This window comes from Alosa alosa, chromosome 18 (genome assembly GCF_017589495.1).
Source record: "Alosa alosa isolate M-15738 ecotype Scorff River chromosome 18, AALO_Geno_1.1, whole genome shotgun sequence".
Classification (NCBI taxonomy): Eukaryota; Metazoa; Chordata; class Actinopteri; order Clupeiformes; family Clupeidae; genus Alosa; species Alosa alosa.
In genome coordinates this window covers 1970287-1987139 of record NC_063206.1, presented here as the reverse complement: position 1 = coordinate 1987139, position 16853 = coordinate 1970287, and the positions used below count along the sequence as shown (strand labels likewise).

Sequence of the window (16853 nt, the reverse complement as noted above, 5' to 3'; positions counted from 1 at the left end):
GGGCATCAGTAGGGCATGGGGAATAGTGGACATAAGTGGGGCATGGGGCATAGTGGACATAAGTGGGCATCAGTAGGGCATGGGGCATAGTGGGCATAAGTGGGCATCAGTATGGCATGGGGCATAGTGGACATAAGTGGGCATCAGTAGGGCATGGGGAATAGTGGGCATCAGTAGGGCATGGGGCATAGTGGACATAAGTGGGCATCAGTAGGGCATGGGGCATAGTGGACATAAGTGGGCATCAGTAGGGCATGGGGCATAGTGGACATAAGTGGGCATCAGTATGGCATGGGGCATAGTGGACATAAGTGGGCATCAGTAGGGCATGGGGCATAGTGGACATAAGTGGGCATCAGTAGGGCATGGGGCATAGTGGACATAAGTGGGCATCAGTATGGCATGGGGCATAGTGGACATAAGTGGGCATCAGTAGGGCATGGGGCATAGTGGACATAAGTGGGCATCAGTAGGGCATGGGGCATAGTGGACATAAGTGGGCATCAGTATGGCATGGGGCATAGTGGACGCAATCAGATAATGGGGGCTCTCTGGCGTCGTCCTTTGTTGCTATAAAAGGTGTGTAATCCAAAGCTTGGTGTGTCTCCTCCTGTCCTTTCACAAACAGTAGAAATATTATCTGTTGTTAACCACCTGACAGACACCACTTTGACCACTAGAGGGCAGAAGAGGTATGCGTATCACACAACCCTTCAGCTGTTCTGGAGCTTTCTGTGAAAGAGAAGTTTGAGATTTAGATACATTTGCACAACACAGAGCATTCTGCTTTTGTTTTTAGTTTATTGATCAGAGACCCATTGTGTGTGTGTGTGTGTGTGTGTGTGTGTGTGTGTGTGTGTGGTCAACGTGAGTGACTAGCAGCCAACACAAAGGCACTACTTGTGTTCATGTCATAAAGTTTTGTGTATGTGTGTGTGCTTGCCCCAAGGTCATATTGCTGATGTGGCAATCATGAGCACATTTTTCTAAGATTCATTCCACTTGCACTTGCGTGTGTGTGTGTGCGCACGCATGCCAAGGTCATACCCGTGTGGCTGAGGCAGTATCAGGGTCAAGCAGCCTTGGGATAAGATTAGGAGAAGGCACACCGACTTGCCTACAGACCTCACCAAAACAACTGCACAGCTCTCTGTCCTGCACCAGACGTGTTGGCCGTGGTCACAGCCAGTCCACCACTCTCCATCTCTGTCATGACTCCTCTGTGTGTGTGTGTGTGAGAGTGTGTGTGTGTCTTGTGCTGTGTGCTGATGGTGCTATTTGTGTGATAAGAGTCAGCAGACTTAACAAATGCAGAAGTAGCCTGTAACGTTCCGATAGGCTCTCATTTTGATAAGGAGAATGGAACATCCCGATTGGCTCTCATTTTGATAAGGAGAATGGAACGTCCTGATTGGCTCTCATTTTGATAAGGAGAATGGAACGTTCCGAATGGCTCTCATTTTGATAAGGAGAATGTTTGTATGTTCCTAGTTGGTTGAGAAGTAGTTCACAATCTGTTGATGAGATACAAAATAAGACACACACACACACACACACACAGTAAATTATCAGTCCTTTGTCCATAGGCTACAGACTTAGTTGCTAGGACTTTGTCAGATGTCTTACAGTTTATGGACAAGCAATGATCTAATGGAGTGTGTTTATCATGGTATTAGCATCATGTTTACGATCCAATTCCAATCAGTGTCCTGAGAGCAGTTTATAGGGGACCAAGTGCAGCTGTGTGAGTTTGCTGTTGTCTCTTTCGTAGGATGACTCGGAGAGGAAGCATGAGGACATATTAGGTGTGGATAAACATCGGTGTGGAATGTGTGTCACTGTGACACTAGCAGAGGGAGTGCTGATTCCCAGACTTTTCTCCAGATTACAGCAGAAGGGAGGATGTGGGCGAGTGTTGGGGTTTCTGCTGCTGCAGGGGCGTGTGAGTGGCGAGTGTTTCTGCTGCTGCGAGTGAACAGCTGTTCCCCCTGCACCTCATATGCAGTGTTGGGCGAGTTACTTCAAAAGCGTAATGCATTATTCATTACTTGTTACTGTCATTTCAAAGTAATTTGTTACATTACAATATTACTGTCTTTGAATTGTAAGGCATTACACTATGTTTACATTACTTTCACCAAAATAACAGGAAATATAGATTTGGTGTTCTCAATAGATCTTCATGTGTTCAATGCAGCTTATTACACGGCAGGAGGTGATGTGGTATGGCATAATGACTGAGCTAGGCTTAAGACTAGCAAAAGAACAATATAATGGTTGCAGTTATGGCTCATGGGACAATGTAGGCCCCAAAGGTCACTCACAACTTAATATAGTAAAATATAGCTATAGTGAAATTGTATGTTGACTTTAAATGGTTCTCATCATTGCTGGTTGCCTTTCCTTCCACTTACAGCGGTGTAGACTTAATGCAAATAGTTTGAGAATAATGGCTACGCTCTTTATCTGTAAAAGCAACATTTTAGTTATTCTCATTGCTTGAAATGAGAAGCATAGCCTAACCATGTTAGATTTGTTGCATGAATGGCAGAGATAACTCAAATTCCCTTTCTACAGTCATCTAAACAAGGCAATCAAATTCCAGGACCAGCATAGATTACTTTTTTTAATTCTTGGATAATCTTCTCTGGTGCCAATTGAGCATTTCTCAATTGTGGATTAAAAAGCAAAGTAACTTCAGTTACTGAGAATTGTACCGAGTAAAATATTACTGAAATTGTATTGGTAATGCCTTACATTACTGCATTAAAGCAAAAAGCAATGCATTACTGTAATTACATTACTTTTTTTATGCATTACTCCCAACATTGCTCATATGTCCATGTGCTTGCCCTCCGAGTCGACGGTTAGAGACGACGGTTGACTCCACAGCTGCACCTGGTCCCCTTCGTACGGCTCACACTGATTTGATCTCGGGTGTCTGAGAAGAGTAAGTGAAGGCTGATGGGTTAGAAGATGGATATGCACACAACCACCCCCAAACCTTAAGAAACTCTGAGATGATCTCTGCGTTAAGAATCTGCATTGTTCTGTGGAAACTTTTTTTGTGGGTTTTGTTCTCTGAATTTGAGACTGTTGAAAGCTGGGCCGTTTGAAGTCACACAGGAAGAGTCTCTCTCTGCTCTTCAACTTCCTCTTCTCCTACGTGGAGAAAGCTGTGGTTTCAACTGAAACGGTCAAATGTTCCAGCACGTCAGAAGCTCTGACTGTCTGTTTTTTTGTTTGTTTGTTTGTTTGTTTGTTTGGTTGGTTGTTTGTTTGTTTGGTTGGTTGTGCTGGCCTGTTGCTATGAGTCGATCACAAGCCGTCCACACAGGGGCTCTCGACTAGAGGATCAAGCCAAAGCCATCGTTTAATAAGATGACGGGAGAAAGCCTAAGGATGTCTCCTGCCAGTGTGTGTGTGTGTGTGTTTCCCATACATTGATGGTTGTACTAAACTGTGCTTAAATCTGGTTAGAATCATAACCGCGCTGCGCTAATTTGTTAAAAACTGTTGCATTCGAGTTAATTCTGCAAACCTACCACCACAAATAGAATTCAATTCTGTGGGATACACTGGTGTGTGTGTGTGTTTAATGAGATGGCACAATGAGATGTGGATGTGGAAGGATTTGTCCAGTACCGATTGATGCTGCCACACTACAGACCTCCCAAGAAACACATTCACATTCTCTCTGTCTTATTTCCTGTTAAAAAGGTGTTTGCATGTGTATTTGACTGAAATGTTAATAATTTACTAACCTACTGCTGTGTGTGTGTGTGCGCGTGTGTGTGTGTGTGTGTGTGTGTAGGCCCACTACCCGGCTAGTTGCAGCCACATGTCTCAGTGGATGGACGACGGTGGCTACTACGAGGGCATGACGATGGAGGCCCAGAGTAAGCACCTGGCCAAGCTCATCTCCAAGCGCTGCCCCAGCTGCCAGGCCCAGATCGAGAAGAATGAGGGCTGCCTGCAGTGAGTCTCACACACACATGCACGCACACACACACATGCGCACACACACACACACACACACACACACACACACACACACACACACTCGTATGCACACACACACACACACTCGTATGCACACACACACACGCTACACACACACACACACACACACACACACACACACACACACACACACACACACACACACTCAAAACAAGCACACACACACTCAAAACAAGCACACACACACATGCACACACTCAAAACAAGCACATGCACACACACACACACACCCCACACACACACCACACACACACAAGCACACACTCAAAACAAGCACACACACACACAAGCACACACTCAAAACAAGCACACACACACAAGCACATACTCAAAACACACACACACACACACACACACACACACACACACACACATGCACACGCTCAAAACAAGCTCACACAAATACAAGTTCAAAGCAAACAAAATGGCTGTTGTAAAAACCTACTAATTAGCTTAGAGTCGTTGGCTTAATTATGACCCGTTGGCAGAAAGGGACATATAAGACCGAGTTACCACCTGAAACTTGGGGGCATGTAACTCCCACATGGATAGCATGGAACCTCCTTTTTTTCGTTTTGATCTGTAGCCCCCGCTGGACTGGACCCCAAAGGAGGGTAGGGGCAGACACACAGTTTTCTGTGAATATCTCGAGAACCGTGGGGTTTAGGAGGACCCTTTTTTTTTTTTGTATGTTGATCTCAAAGGGCCATGTCAACCCATTCCATAACCACTCATTTTCATGTATGGCCTTCCTACTAGTTAAACACAAAAAAAGTAAAAAAACTGTTTGTAATTGCAGGTATATGTGACCTAACATAGTCAAAACTGCACGAAATTGGAAGTTAATACGATCATTATGACACCCTCTGAATGCCACGCCAAGTTTAGGTGGAATTCCATTCATGGGGGCCACACAATAAAATTAATTTATGTTACTATACACCAACTGGCCTGTAGGTGGCGGAGACAGTTTTCTGTGAATATCTCGAGAACCGTGGGGCCTAGGAGGTCCACCTTTTGTATGTTGGTCTTAGGGGGCATGTCAACCTATCCCATTACCACTTATTTCATGTATAGGCGCCCACCCTAGTTAAAAATTAAAAAGCAAAAGGTGTTTTCATCACAATATCTCTGGCTGGCATGGTCAAAACTGCAAAGTGTAGGATCATTATGACACCCTCTGAATGCATGCCAAGTTTAGTGGACTTTTTTGTCATGGGGGCCTTACAATAAAATAATTTATGTGTACATTTAGTGACCATTACACCAACAAGGATTCGGGACACTGAAAGACCGGGGTACCTCGAAACTTGGTGGGCATGTAACCCCACATGGATAGCATGGAACCATAAACTTGTTTTGATCTGTAGCCCCCCCGCTGGACTGGACCCCCGAAAGGAGGGTAGGGCAGACACAGTTTTCTGTGAATATCTTGAGAACCAGAGGGCCTAGAATGACCAATTTTTTGCGTATGTTTGCCTCCAGGGGTCATGTAAACCCATTCCATGTGCACACATGTGCATAAACAGATACACACGCACGCACATACATTCACAGTAATCCTACGTATGACACATACTCACACAGTAGACCTATATACGCATGCATGCACATAAACAGGCAAACACACAAGCACATGCACGCACACACACCCACCCACACACCCACACACACATAAACATGTGTACACGCACACATGCACACAATTCAAGAATTTCTCAGAATTATGAACAGGCAAGATGGGGGTGGGGTTGCATAAAATGTATATTACATGTGAAATCTATGAACTAATCATGTTTTGGTACTTGTTGTCTAGCAGATACCAATGAGAATTGAGTGTGCATAATGCAATTTAGTGAGACAGTTAGAATCATATATGCCTTTCAGCGTGATTTATTTTTGTGGAAAATGCTGGACTAGGCGGCGGTCATATTTTGTACCGCTCTGTCTGGGCACCTTCTCATTCAAGCCCATTTCCCAATCACCAAAACACCAGAACCAATCGTAGTGTAGAACACCAGAACCAGAACCAATCGTAGTGTAGAACACTAGAACCAATTGTATCGTAGTGTAGAACACCTGAACCAATCGTAGTGTAGCTGCTTCACGTTTAGTTTGTGCTTTGAACACACACACACACACACACACACACACACACACACACACACACACACACACACACACACACACACACACACACTACACCTCTGGAAATGGGTAAAATGAACTGAGAAAATGTGTTTAGTGTTTAATGTCGGCCAGACTAGTGTTTGCTCAGATGGAGGTCTTAAGTTGTTCATGTGGAATGTGTGCAATTCCTGCTTTGCAGTATGACGTGTGCCAAATGTAACCATGGATTCTGCTGGAGGTGTCTCAAGCCATGGAAGCCCACTCACAAAGATTACTACAACTGCTCTGCCATGGTGAGGCCTCACACACACACACACACACACACACACACACACACACACACACACACACACACACACACACACACACACACACACACACACACACACACACACACACACACACACAACGCTGTTGATGGGTGTAAATGGCCCTAATCTCATTCTGCTGCAAGGCCACACAATAACAGTGTGTGTAGGGCAGAGAGCAGGCAGATGGCTACATCACCAAGAGCATGTCATCCAATCAGATCAGTGTTGCTATGGCCCTTCTCCAGATGTCATGAGGAAGTTACAACCCACCACACACACACACACACACACACACACACACACACACACACACACACATTCCCACCCTCATGTGTGTCCTGTTGGAAAAGCTCCAAGATCTCTGAGAAGGCTGTGGTGTTGAAAAGCACCATTTGTCCCAGGGGGAGAGAACTGGCTTTGGCTGAATGTCCAGTGTTTCCCAGACATTGACTTATTTGTGGCGGCCCACCACAATATCAACATTGACCACCACACAATGAGTTTCCTGGTTGTACTAAATTGTGCTTAAATCATAACCACACTGCACTAATTTGTTAAAAACTGTTGCATTCAAGTTAATTCTGCAAACCTACCACCACAAATACAATTCAATTCTGTGGGAAACACTGATGCCTGTGTGATTGACTGAATGCCTGTGTGATTCTCTGGTCTGACTGTTTCATTGGTCATTAGGTGAGCAAGGCCGCCAGACAGGAGAAGAAGTTCCAGGACTACAATGAGAGATGCACTTTCCACAACCAAGCCAAGGTAACGACCGTCGGCCGTGTCAGAGCGGGGGGGTGAAGGTGGTGTTTGTGGATTCATGTAAAATCCCACTGTGACAAGCACGTAATGTCTGAGTCCACCTCCCCAGGACTTTTCCATCGCTGATACCATCCTATTCATCTCTCTGGAACAGCACTTAGTGTCCCCCAGTATCATGCCATAATGCGTGCGTGTGTGTGTGTGTGTGTGTGTCGATGCCATAATGCTGTTGTGATTCGAGGCGGCGGTTGTGTGTGTGTGTGTGGATATCATGCCATAATGCTGTTGTGATTTGAGACGGCGGTTGAGTGTGTGTGTGTGTGTGTGTGTGTGTGTGTTGAGTCCCTGTGTGTTTACTGTGGTTGTGGGATAATTTTTATTTTTCTCAGTGAATGTTTAGTAGTGAAATCTAATTACCATCCTCTTACTCTGACCCTTGTGCCATCTGAAACCCCTGTTGGAATGTTTTGACTTAGGAAAGCTAAGATAACCCCTGTGTCACCGAACTGTGGGTAACCCTCAGGATGAGGGGTCGTAAACATTTCTTATCTCTGTTAAAATGCCAGATGGTTAGGTGATCACTGGAGGGTGACAACTTGTGATTTTGCGTGGGTGTGTGTTAAGGGTGTGTGTTAAGGGTGTGTGTTAAGGGTGTGTGTTAAGGGTATAGGAGTCGGCTTCACCCACAGATGTGTGGGCTTGTTACTTTGACATTTCATGTGTGGAAAATGTTCCCGGCGTCGTGAATAAAGCTGCAGTCTCACACCAGTTTTCTTGGAGTAATTTTGACCTGTGGTCATCTCCTCAGGACTTTGCCATCGGTCTGGAGAACAAGGTGTCCTCCATCAACGAGGCCTTGCAGATGAAGGCCCTCACGTTCGTCATCGATGCCTGCAAGATCCTGGCACAGGCACGCAAGGTAGGAGGCAGCTTCTGAACATGAGCACACACTCTTCCTCACGAGCACACACTCTTCCTCACGAGTACACACACACTCTTCCTCACGAGCACACACACACTCTTCCTCACGAGCACACACACACACTCTTCCTCACTAACACACACACACTTTTCCTCACTAACACACACACACACTCTTGCTCATGAGCACACACACTCTTCCTCATGAGCACACACACAGGTGCTGGCTTACTCCTGTGTGTGTGTGTGTGTGTGTGTGTGTGTGTGTGTGTGTGTGTGTGTTCTGACCTGACCTGCTGTGGTCATCCCCAGGTGCTGGCCTACTCGTGTGTGTGTGTGTGTGTGTGTGTGTGTGTGTGTGTGTGTTCTGACCTGACCTGCTGTGGTCATCCCCAGGTGCTGGCCTACTCGTGTGTGTGTGTGTGTGTGTGTGTGTGTGTGTGTGTGTGTGTTCTGACCTGACCTGCTGTGGTCATCCCCAGGTGCTGGCCTACTCGTGTGTGTGTGTGTGTGTGTGTGTGTGTTCTGACCTGACCTGACCTGCTGTGGTCATCCCCAGGTGCTGGCCTACTCGTGTGTGTGTGTGTGTGTTCTGACCTGACCTGCTGTGGTCATCCCCAGGTGCTGGCCTACTCGTGTGTGTACAGCTACTACAACCAGGACACAGAGAAGATGGATGTGATGGAGCAACAGACGGAGGCTCTGGACCTCCACACCAACGCCCTGCAGATCCTCCTGGGTGAGGGAGGGGGGGGGAGAGACCTGAGACCTGCAGATCCTCCTGGGTGAGGGAGATAGAGAGAGAGACCGAGACCTGCAGATCCTCCTGGGTGAGGGGGGAGATAGAGAGAGAGAGACCTGCAGATCCTCCTGGGTGAGGAGAGAGAGAGAGAGAGACCCGAGACCTGCAGATCCTCCTGGGTGAGAGAGAGACCCGAGACTGGAGACCTGCAGATCCTCCTGGGGGAGAGATAGAGAGACGCCCTGCAGATCCTCCTGGGTGGGGGTGAGGGGGTGAGGGGGGAGGGGGGGGGGGAGACCGAGACCTGCAGATCCTCCTGGGTGAGGAGAGAGAGAGAGAGAGAGAGAGAGAGAGATGCAGATCCTCCTGGGTGAGGGGGAGGGGGGGGGGTAGAGAGACCGACCCACGAGACCTGCAGATCCTCCCTGGGTGAGGAGGGGGGAGAAAAGGCCGTTTGAAATATAAATCAACTGAAAAACAAATAAAAATGCAACTAAGATCATGTATACAAAGGGCAAAGTAAAGGGGTGCGCTGGATTATAACTCAAAGTAAAGGGGTGCGCTGGATTATAACTCACTGCTTAGTTGTTCTCATACATAGCACAGCCTCATAGTGTTGCCTGTGCTCACTGTCTGTATGCTGCAGAGCACAGTGTGAAAGTGCTCCAGTGTTAAATGTCTATGCTACATAGTGCAGTGTTAGTGCTCCAGTGTTAAATGTCTCTATGTTACATAGTGCAGTGTTAAATGTCTATGCTACATAGTGCAGTGTTAGTGCTCCAGTGTTAAAGTGATCCAGTGTTAAAGTGATCCAGTGTTAAATGTCTCTATTCTACATAGTGCAGTGTTTAAGTGCTCCAGTGTTAGTGTTCCGTGCTGACTGTGCTCTGTGCTGCCCCCAGAGGAGACGTTGCTGCAGTGCACTGACCTGGCCTCCTGCGTGCGCCTGCTGAAGCCGGAGCACCTGAACACGGGTCTGGAGCTCATCCGCCGCATCCAGGAGCGCCTGGTGGCCATCCTGCAGCACTCCACACAGGTGAGCAGGCCAGTGCACACACACACACCTGTCCACAGGTGAGACCAGTCCAGATCACTGATCAAGGATCCCGCATACAGGTGAGACAGGTCAGATCACCGATCAACACACCTGTGTACAGGTGAGACCGGTCAGATCACCGATCAAGGCACAAATAATAATAAGAAGAAATGGTTAGCATGTGAAGGTACACCTGTTTACAGGTGAGACATTATGTTGTAGCAGTGAACCGCTTTATATGGCAGTCTTGTTTAATGTTTGTGTGCGTGTGCATGTGTGTGTGTGTGTTGGCAGGACTTCCGGGTGGGCTACCAGACCAAGTCTGCAGACCAGGAGGCTGGACAGGCGTCAAACCTCAACCACACTGGGACTAACAAAGAGTGAGCCCTCTCTCCCTCTGTCTTCCTGTCATTATAGAGTTTAATAGGATAGCAACTATCTCCCTCTGTCTTCATAGAGTTTAATAGGATAGCAACTATCTCCCTCTGTCTTCATAGAGTTTAATAGGATAGCCCTCTCTCCCAGTCAGTGCTGTCAGTGCTTTTCAAATCATAAAGTGCAACAAGTATTCTTCTCATTCCTGCATCTATCATTTCTATCTCTCATCCTCTCTCTCACTCTATCCCTTATCCTCTCTCACTCTATCCCTCATCCTCTCTCTCACTCTATCCCTTATCCTCTCTCACTCTATCCCTCATCCTCTCTATCACTCTATCCCTCATCCTCTCTCTCACTCTATCCCTTATCCTCTCTATTACTCTATCTCTTATCCTCTCTATCCCTTTATCCCTTATCCTCTCTCACTCTATCCCTTATCCTCTCTATTACTCTATCTCTTATCCTCTCTATCCCTTTATCCCTTATCCTCTCTCACTCTATCCCTCATCCTCTCTCTCACTCTATCCCTTATCCTCTCTATCACTCTCTCTCATCCTCTCTCTCTATCCCTTATCCTCTCTATTCCTCTATCCCTTATCCTCTCTATCACTCTATCTCTCATCCTCTCTCTCTCTCTATCCCTCATCCTCTCTCTCCTTTATCCCTTATCCTCTCTCACTCTATCCCTCATCCTCTCTCTCACTCTATCCCTTATCCTCTCTATCACTCTCTCTCATCCTCTCTCTCACTCTATCCCTTATCCTCTCTATTCCTCTATCCCTTATCCTCTCTATCACTCTATCTCTCATCCTCTCTATTCCTTTATCCCTTATCCTCTCTCACTCTATCCCTCATCCTCTCTCTCTCTATCCCTTATCCTCTCTATCACTCTATCTCTCATCCTCTCTCTCACTTTATCCCTTATCCTCTCTATTACTCTATCCCTCATCCTCTCTCTCACTCTATCCCTTATCCTCTCTATCACTCTATCTCTCATCCTCTCTCTCACTTTATCCCTTATCCTCTCTATCACTCTATCCCTCATCCTCTCTATCCCTTTATCCCTTATCCTCTCTCACTCTATCCCTTATCCTCTCTATTACTCTATCCCTTATCCTCTCTATCACTCTCTCATCATCCTCTCTCTCACTCTATCCCTTATCCTCTCTATCACTCTATCTTTCATCCTCTCTATTCCTCTATCCCTTATCCTCTCTATCACTCTATCTCTCCTCCTCTCTATTCCTCTATCCCTTATCCTCTCTCTCACTCTATCCCTTATCCTCTCTATCACTCTATCTCTCATCCTCTCTATTCCTCTATCCCTTATCCTCTCTATCACTCTATCTCTCATCCTCTCTATTCCTCTATCCCTTATCCTCTCTATCACTCTATCCCTCATCCTCTCTCTCACTCTATCCCTTATCCTCTCTATTCCTCTATCCCTTATCCTCTCTCTCACTCTATCCCTTATCCTCTCTATCACTCTATCCCTTATCCTCTCTATCACTCTATCTCTCCTCCTCTCCCGTTGGTCTCGCCTCCAGGGCGAAGTCCGAGAGGGGCTCGGAGTCGGGGGATTCGGACAACAACAACAACACGGGTGAGGAGGGGGGTGACGAGGCGGAGGAGGATGAGGAGTACGACGACGACTACGTGCCCGAGTGGCACGAGGACTACGACGAGGAGGACATCGACGAGGACGACTTCTTCTCCGATAACGAAGAGTCCGAGAACCTGGAAAGCGACTTCAGTCCCCTCGACTGAGGAGACGGTGCCGTACGGATCCGCCTGTCCACCCAGACGTACCGAACCCACCTCAGCATCTTCACTGAGCAGGCACCGCGACCACACGCATCCCAGAGTTCCCAGATCAACGACAAAGCACTTAGAGAAAGAATTCAGAATTCAGCTTTGGAATCAACCTAGTGGAGGTTGTGAATGTTAACAGTAAAATGCCATCCCCAGAGTGTATTGAGGGCGGTAGAGCCTGGTTGGCCTCTTACATGTTTGGATTGAGTCCCGTGTTTATAAAAGCTCCATTTTGGGGTGGTTGCCTTTTTTATTTAACCATTATGAGGAGCAGGCATTGTATGGCCTGCTTGAGGCTCTTGCCTTTTCTGTTTTCTTTTGCTCTTTATTTTATGAGACATCACATCTGTTTTCATTGCCAAGCAGGGTATGAAGATTCAAAAGCGTAGAGAAGGAGAAGTTCCAGGCTAGTTGTGCAGACGCTCTGAGACATGCGTTAGAGAGAGCAGCTTGCTACTTTTGATTTGATGCTAAATGCTGTTTCTTTTCTCTGCCTCTTCCAACTGTAATAAGAAGGGATTTGTATTGCAGTCAAAGCACCTTGTTTGGCAAACATTTCTTTCTTTCTGTTTTTTTCTTCTTCTTTTTTATCCAAAATTGTGGATGCTAAATGTGTATTCCTTCATTTCCGTAACAAAATGCCTTGATTTCTGTTTATCCTCTTTTTTTTTTTTTTTTTTTTTTAATTCTAATAATTCATGAAAATGCCTTGGTATGTGTATTTCAAGCGTTCTGCGTCCTCTCTGTGGCTGCACATCAATTCCGCCCGTTGTGATTGGGTGTGAGAGGCAGGCACGAGAGGAGGAGGAGCCTCTGAATGCGTTAGTGCTCCAGAACTGTGTTGTCATAGCAACTGATTGCTGTGACGGAGAGCTGGGCCCTGGTTCTGGTGTTCAGACAAATCACATATTTCTGCTGTCCCCTACTGGACTCCATCACTACAATCATAAGTTCACGGGCGACATAACTCGTAATCGCTATTATGCTCCTAATGGCTTTATCTTGATTTCTTGCTAAAAAACCGATGGGTAAAAGAAAGTCAAACTTTTGGACATGTTTATGTTCCGTTGCAATGTTCAGAGATATCAAATATCCTACAATGTCTTGGTTTGAATTAGCAGTAAGTTAAAGATATCCTTAAAGATATCCTTATAGTCATATATTGTTCCACCATTATATAATGTTCTCTTTCTGCGTGAAGTTGTGCAACTTCAGCTAACTGAATAAAGTGCTTTTCTCAAACTGCATCGTTGTGCGTTCACTGCTGACTTGGAGGTAATAAGAAGCTGGTCTGACTGAGAAGTGGTGTAGACCTACTGGGGAAGTTGTAGTGTAGCCTACTCGTTGTAGTGTAGCCTACTCGGTATAAAAACACGGTGCCATACTCCGTATGTATTCAGTCATGTAGTGAACGTAATGTACAGTTCAGAATAGGATCAACAAACCAAAATGACTCATTCACAAAAGGTTAGTGAATGAAACCTAGATACGGTCTATATCATGTGATGTCTTAGACAAACAAATAAATTGATTCAAAACTCAGAGAGACTGGAAATCCTGAACACTGGAATCTTTTTTCAGAGTCCGAACTGCAACTTGTTTCCGTCTGGTTGTGATGCTGCTTATATAGATTCCAAGTATGTACGGAATCAGAATCTGGATCCTCCCTGGTTTACCGAGATGTCATGTTCAAACAGAAGGTCAGCGTAACGTGCATGAACAGCAGGTCAACTTCCCATGCCTGTCTGGGACGATAACACGCATTGTATGAACAGGAGGCTGTAGTGTCTCTTTTATGCTGAAGGACAGGAGCTGTAACCTGATATTAGACCTCAAATAGTAAAACCCATAAGGACTTGGAGCCTAGAGATGCTGACAGTATAGATCTAAAATAGTAAACCCCATAAGGACTTGGAGCCTAGAGCTGCTGACAGAGCCTAGAGGTGCTGACAGTATAGACCTAAAATAGTCAAACCCATAAGGACTTGGAGCCCAGAGGTGCTGACAGTATAGACCTAAAATAGCAAAACCCATAAGGACTTGGAACCTAGAGGTGCTGACAGTATAGACCTCAAATAGTAAAACCCATAAGAACTTGGAACCTAGAGGTGCTGGTCAGCACGGTTACAGGGAGTAAATAGAATGCAACCTAAGCACTATCCAGTGGAAAAGGAAATATATTGGGTCTCCAGTCAATTCTAAGTTTACAGAAACAAGTGATGATTTCTTGAAGCTGAGCAGCAACAGGATACGGCAGCTTACTTCATAAACTCATGCTCAAGACAGTCCGGATTGCATCAAAGCTACACATCTTAAGTATTCTTTCACTTTGTCAAAATCCTTCTGAGTTTCAATCAGTTAATCAGAAGTCGACACAACAAGGCTACCTTGACATGCAGAAGGTACATGGCCACCATGGTATGGCCTTGCCCCAGGGTAGCCTTTAACTACTGTGGTACATTTCCATTGAAAAAGGCCTATGCATCATGTCGTGGAAAATTAACCACTTTCTCGAACCTCCAATCTCAACTAGATGTACCGCATAGCGGTACAAAATATGACCGCCGCTCAGTCCTGTACATCCATTCCGCAAAAATAAATCATATAAATGAATTTGTCTCCATCTTCTATTCCATCCCCCACTCTTGAAACTTTTGTGTATGCTTGTTTGGAATGTGTGTTTGCAGGCCGCACACAAAGTAGCCTACTGGCGCTGCAAAGGTGAGTAGATTTGTAGCACTTGCCAAAAAAATTGTAGCATTGTTATAAAACCTTTAAAATATCTAAACAATCACAAGTAGGGCAGTTCATCACAGTCCAGCCATTGCAACTGGACTGATGAAAGGTACACCTGTAGGCTACATTGTATTTGGGAAAAGCAGAAGGTAGCAGCATAACGTATTTATATATTTATTAAACAAAACAATCCCTGTCAGTTCCATGCAGTTTTCAACAGCTATCAAGAAGAGAGGTCATGTCATGGATTTTTGTGAATGTTTCTTCTTCTACATGCATAAGTTTAGTTATCTAGTTCATATGATATTCAGCTTTATTGTCAATGCACAAATTAAATACCAGTAGTAACAAAATGCCGTTTTACCCAGTGGTGCAAATAACTGACATGTCCAAAAGGGCCTTCATGAAATGCGTTGCTAGACTGTTCATACACATTTTAACGGGCCAAGTTGAAGAGCTACTGTCCGTTATTGTTTGTGCAAATAATATGCTGATTCATGTTCCCTTGCATTTTGCAACTATGAGGTCCATGGTTAGTCTGGCTTTCGCCAGACCAAGATCAATCTTTTAAGAAATCGAAAAGGAATCGCCGTCAGATCAGGCTGAGTTCACCCAGCCTAGTCCATTGTAGGCGCCTGATAGAAATATTGTGTAATTTTGCAATTGAGATATCCACGCACTGGCGCCCCCCCACCCCCCCTTGCGACGTGTTCGCCCCCGGTTTCAGAGCTATTCTAAATGCAAAAATGCATATAGGGAGTTATGACAAAACCGTGACTGTTAACAAACTATAAGTTATATAAGGTAGGCCCTATGCTAGGCCTATTACACAACATAAATTGTCACTAGGCTATGCTGGCGACCCAAATAAAATCTCCTTTGGGAACCAATGGCTTACAGTATCAAGCGGACTTAAGCTGTCACCTCTTGGCGAAAAGTTAATAGTTTTGCATATCAGTAGTAGGCCTAATACATTTCACGCAGCTGTGTGAATCACGGAAAGCGACACTTCTAAATGGAACCCAACCCACTGTAGCTCAAGGTCTATAAAGCAGCCATAATGAAAGCGTTATCATTGTTTGGATACTTCACACACACGTGTTTTTTAATTACATAGACTACTACTACCAAGCTGGAATCAAAGCACATCGACCCCCCTCTCACACCCTAAACACGCACTTCGAACAAACAAAAAAGGTCTCAGTCTCACGGTATAGCCATAGGCAAAACTGTATTGGACCGGTGTAACGTTGGTACTAAATCATCCATCTGCAAAGAATGATTTTTGTAGCACGCAGTGGTGGACATTCCTTGAGTACATTTACTCAATTACTGTACTTAAAACGCTTTTTCATGTATCTGTACTTTACTTGAATATTTCAATTTTGTTAAACTTTTTACTTTTACTCCAGTACATTTTGAGGCCAAATATCTTACTTTTTACTCCACTACATTTTGTGACAGCTGAAGTACAACTGAAGTTCCTATTGGAAAAAAGACTGTCCAAATACATGTGTACTTACATGTATATTTTCTATTAAGTGAGCTAGGCTTTAAATAATGGAGTTGCCTAACCTATGTTATTGAGCCGTTCCAGAGTAATCCAGTTTTGAATTTGCAGTAAATTTCGACATGCATGGATGTCTCCAAATTTGGGCTTTAAGTTTTACAATGTGTTTAAATTGTTCCACATGATTTCATAACGGGCCAAATACAAAATAAATGTTACAAATATCGCCTAGATATTGGTAAATCAGAGGACAGCTGACTGAGTTTGTGAAAGTAGCCTTAGCCTAATGATCACAAAATGCTAAGCATGCATCTAGGCTATTTGAGTTTCTTAAAGCTGAGCTGTGGTTAAATTGTTCAATACATGATTTTATAACAGGCCAAATATAAAATAAATGTTATATATAATAGCCTAGATATCTGTAAATATTAGATGATCAGATGATTTACAGTTCTATGTCATGTTTCATGTTTTTGTAATGTTTCATAC

General features: G+C 44.9%; 1 protein-coding gene across 1 annotated transcript in view; it reads left to right on the top strand.

The window, feature by feature from the left end:
• The window catches only part of LOC125311872 (cullin-9), a 77375-nt gene extending 64015 nt beyond the window's left edge, over window positions 1–13360 (top strand). Inside the window, exons 31-38 of the mRNA XM_048270241.1 lie at window positions 3815–3978; window positions 6353–6446; window positions 7158–7232; window positions 8038–8148; window positions 8772–8889; window positions 9795–9928; window positions 10223–10308; window positions 11854–13360. Coding sequence (XP_048126198.1) covers window positions 3815–3978; window positions 6353–6446; window positions 7158–7232; window positions 8038–8148; window positions 8772–8889; window positions 9795–9928; window positions 10223–10308; window positions 11854–12073 — 1002 coding nt within the window. The 3' untranslated portion in view covers window positions 12074–13360. The remainder of the gene's footprint in view (window positions 1–3814; window positions 3979–6352; window positions 6447–7157; window positions 7233–8037; window positions 8149–8771; window positions 8890–9794; window positions 9929–10222; window positions 10309–11853) is intronic.
• Window positions 13361–16853: the final 3493 nt, after the last annotated feature.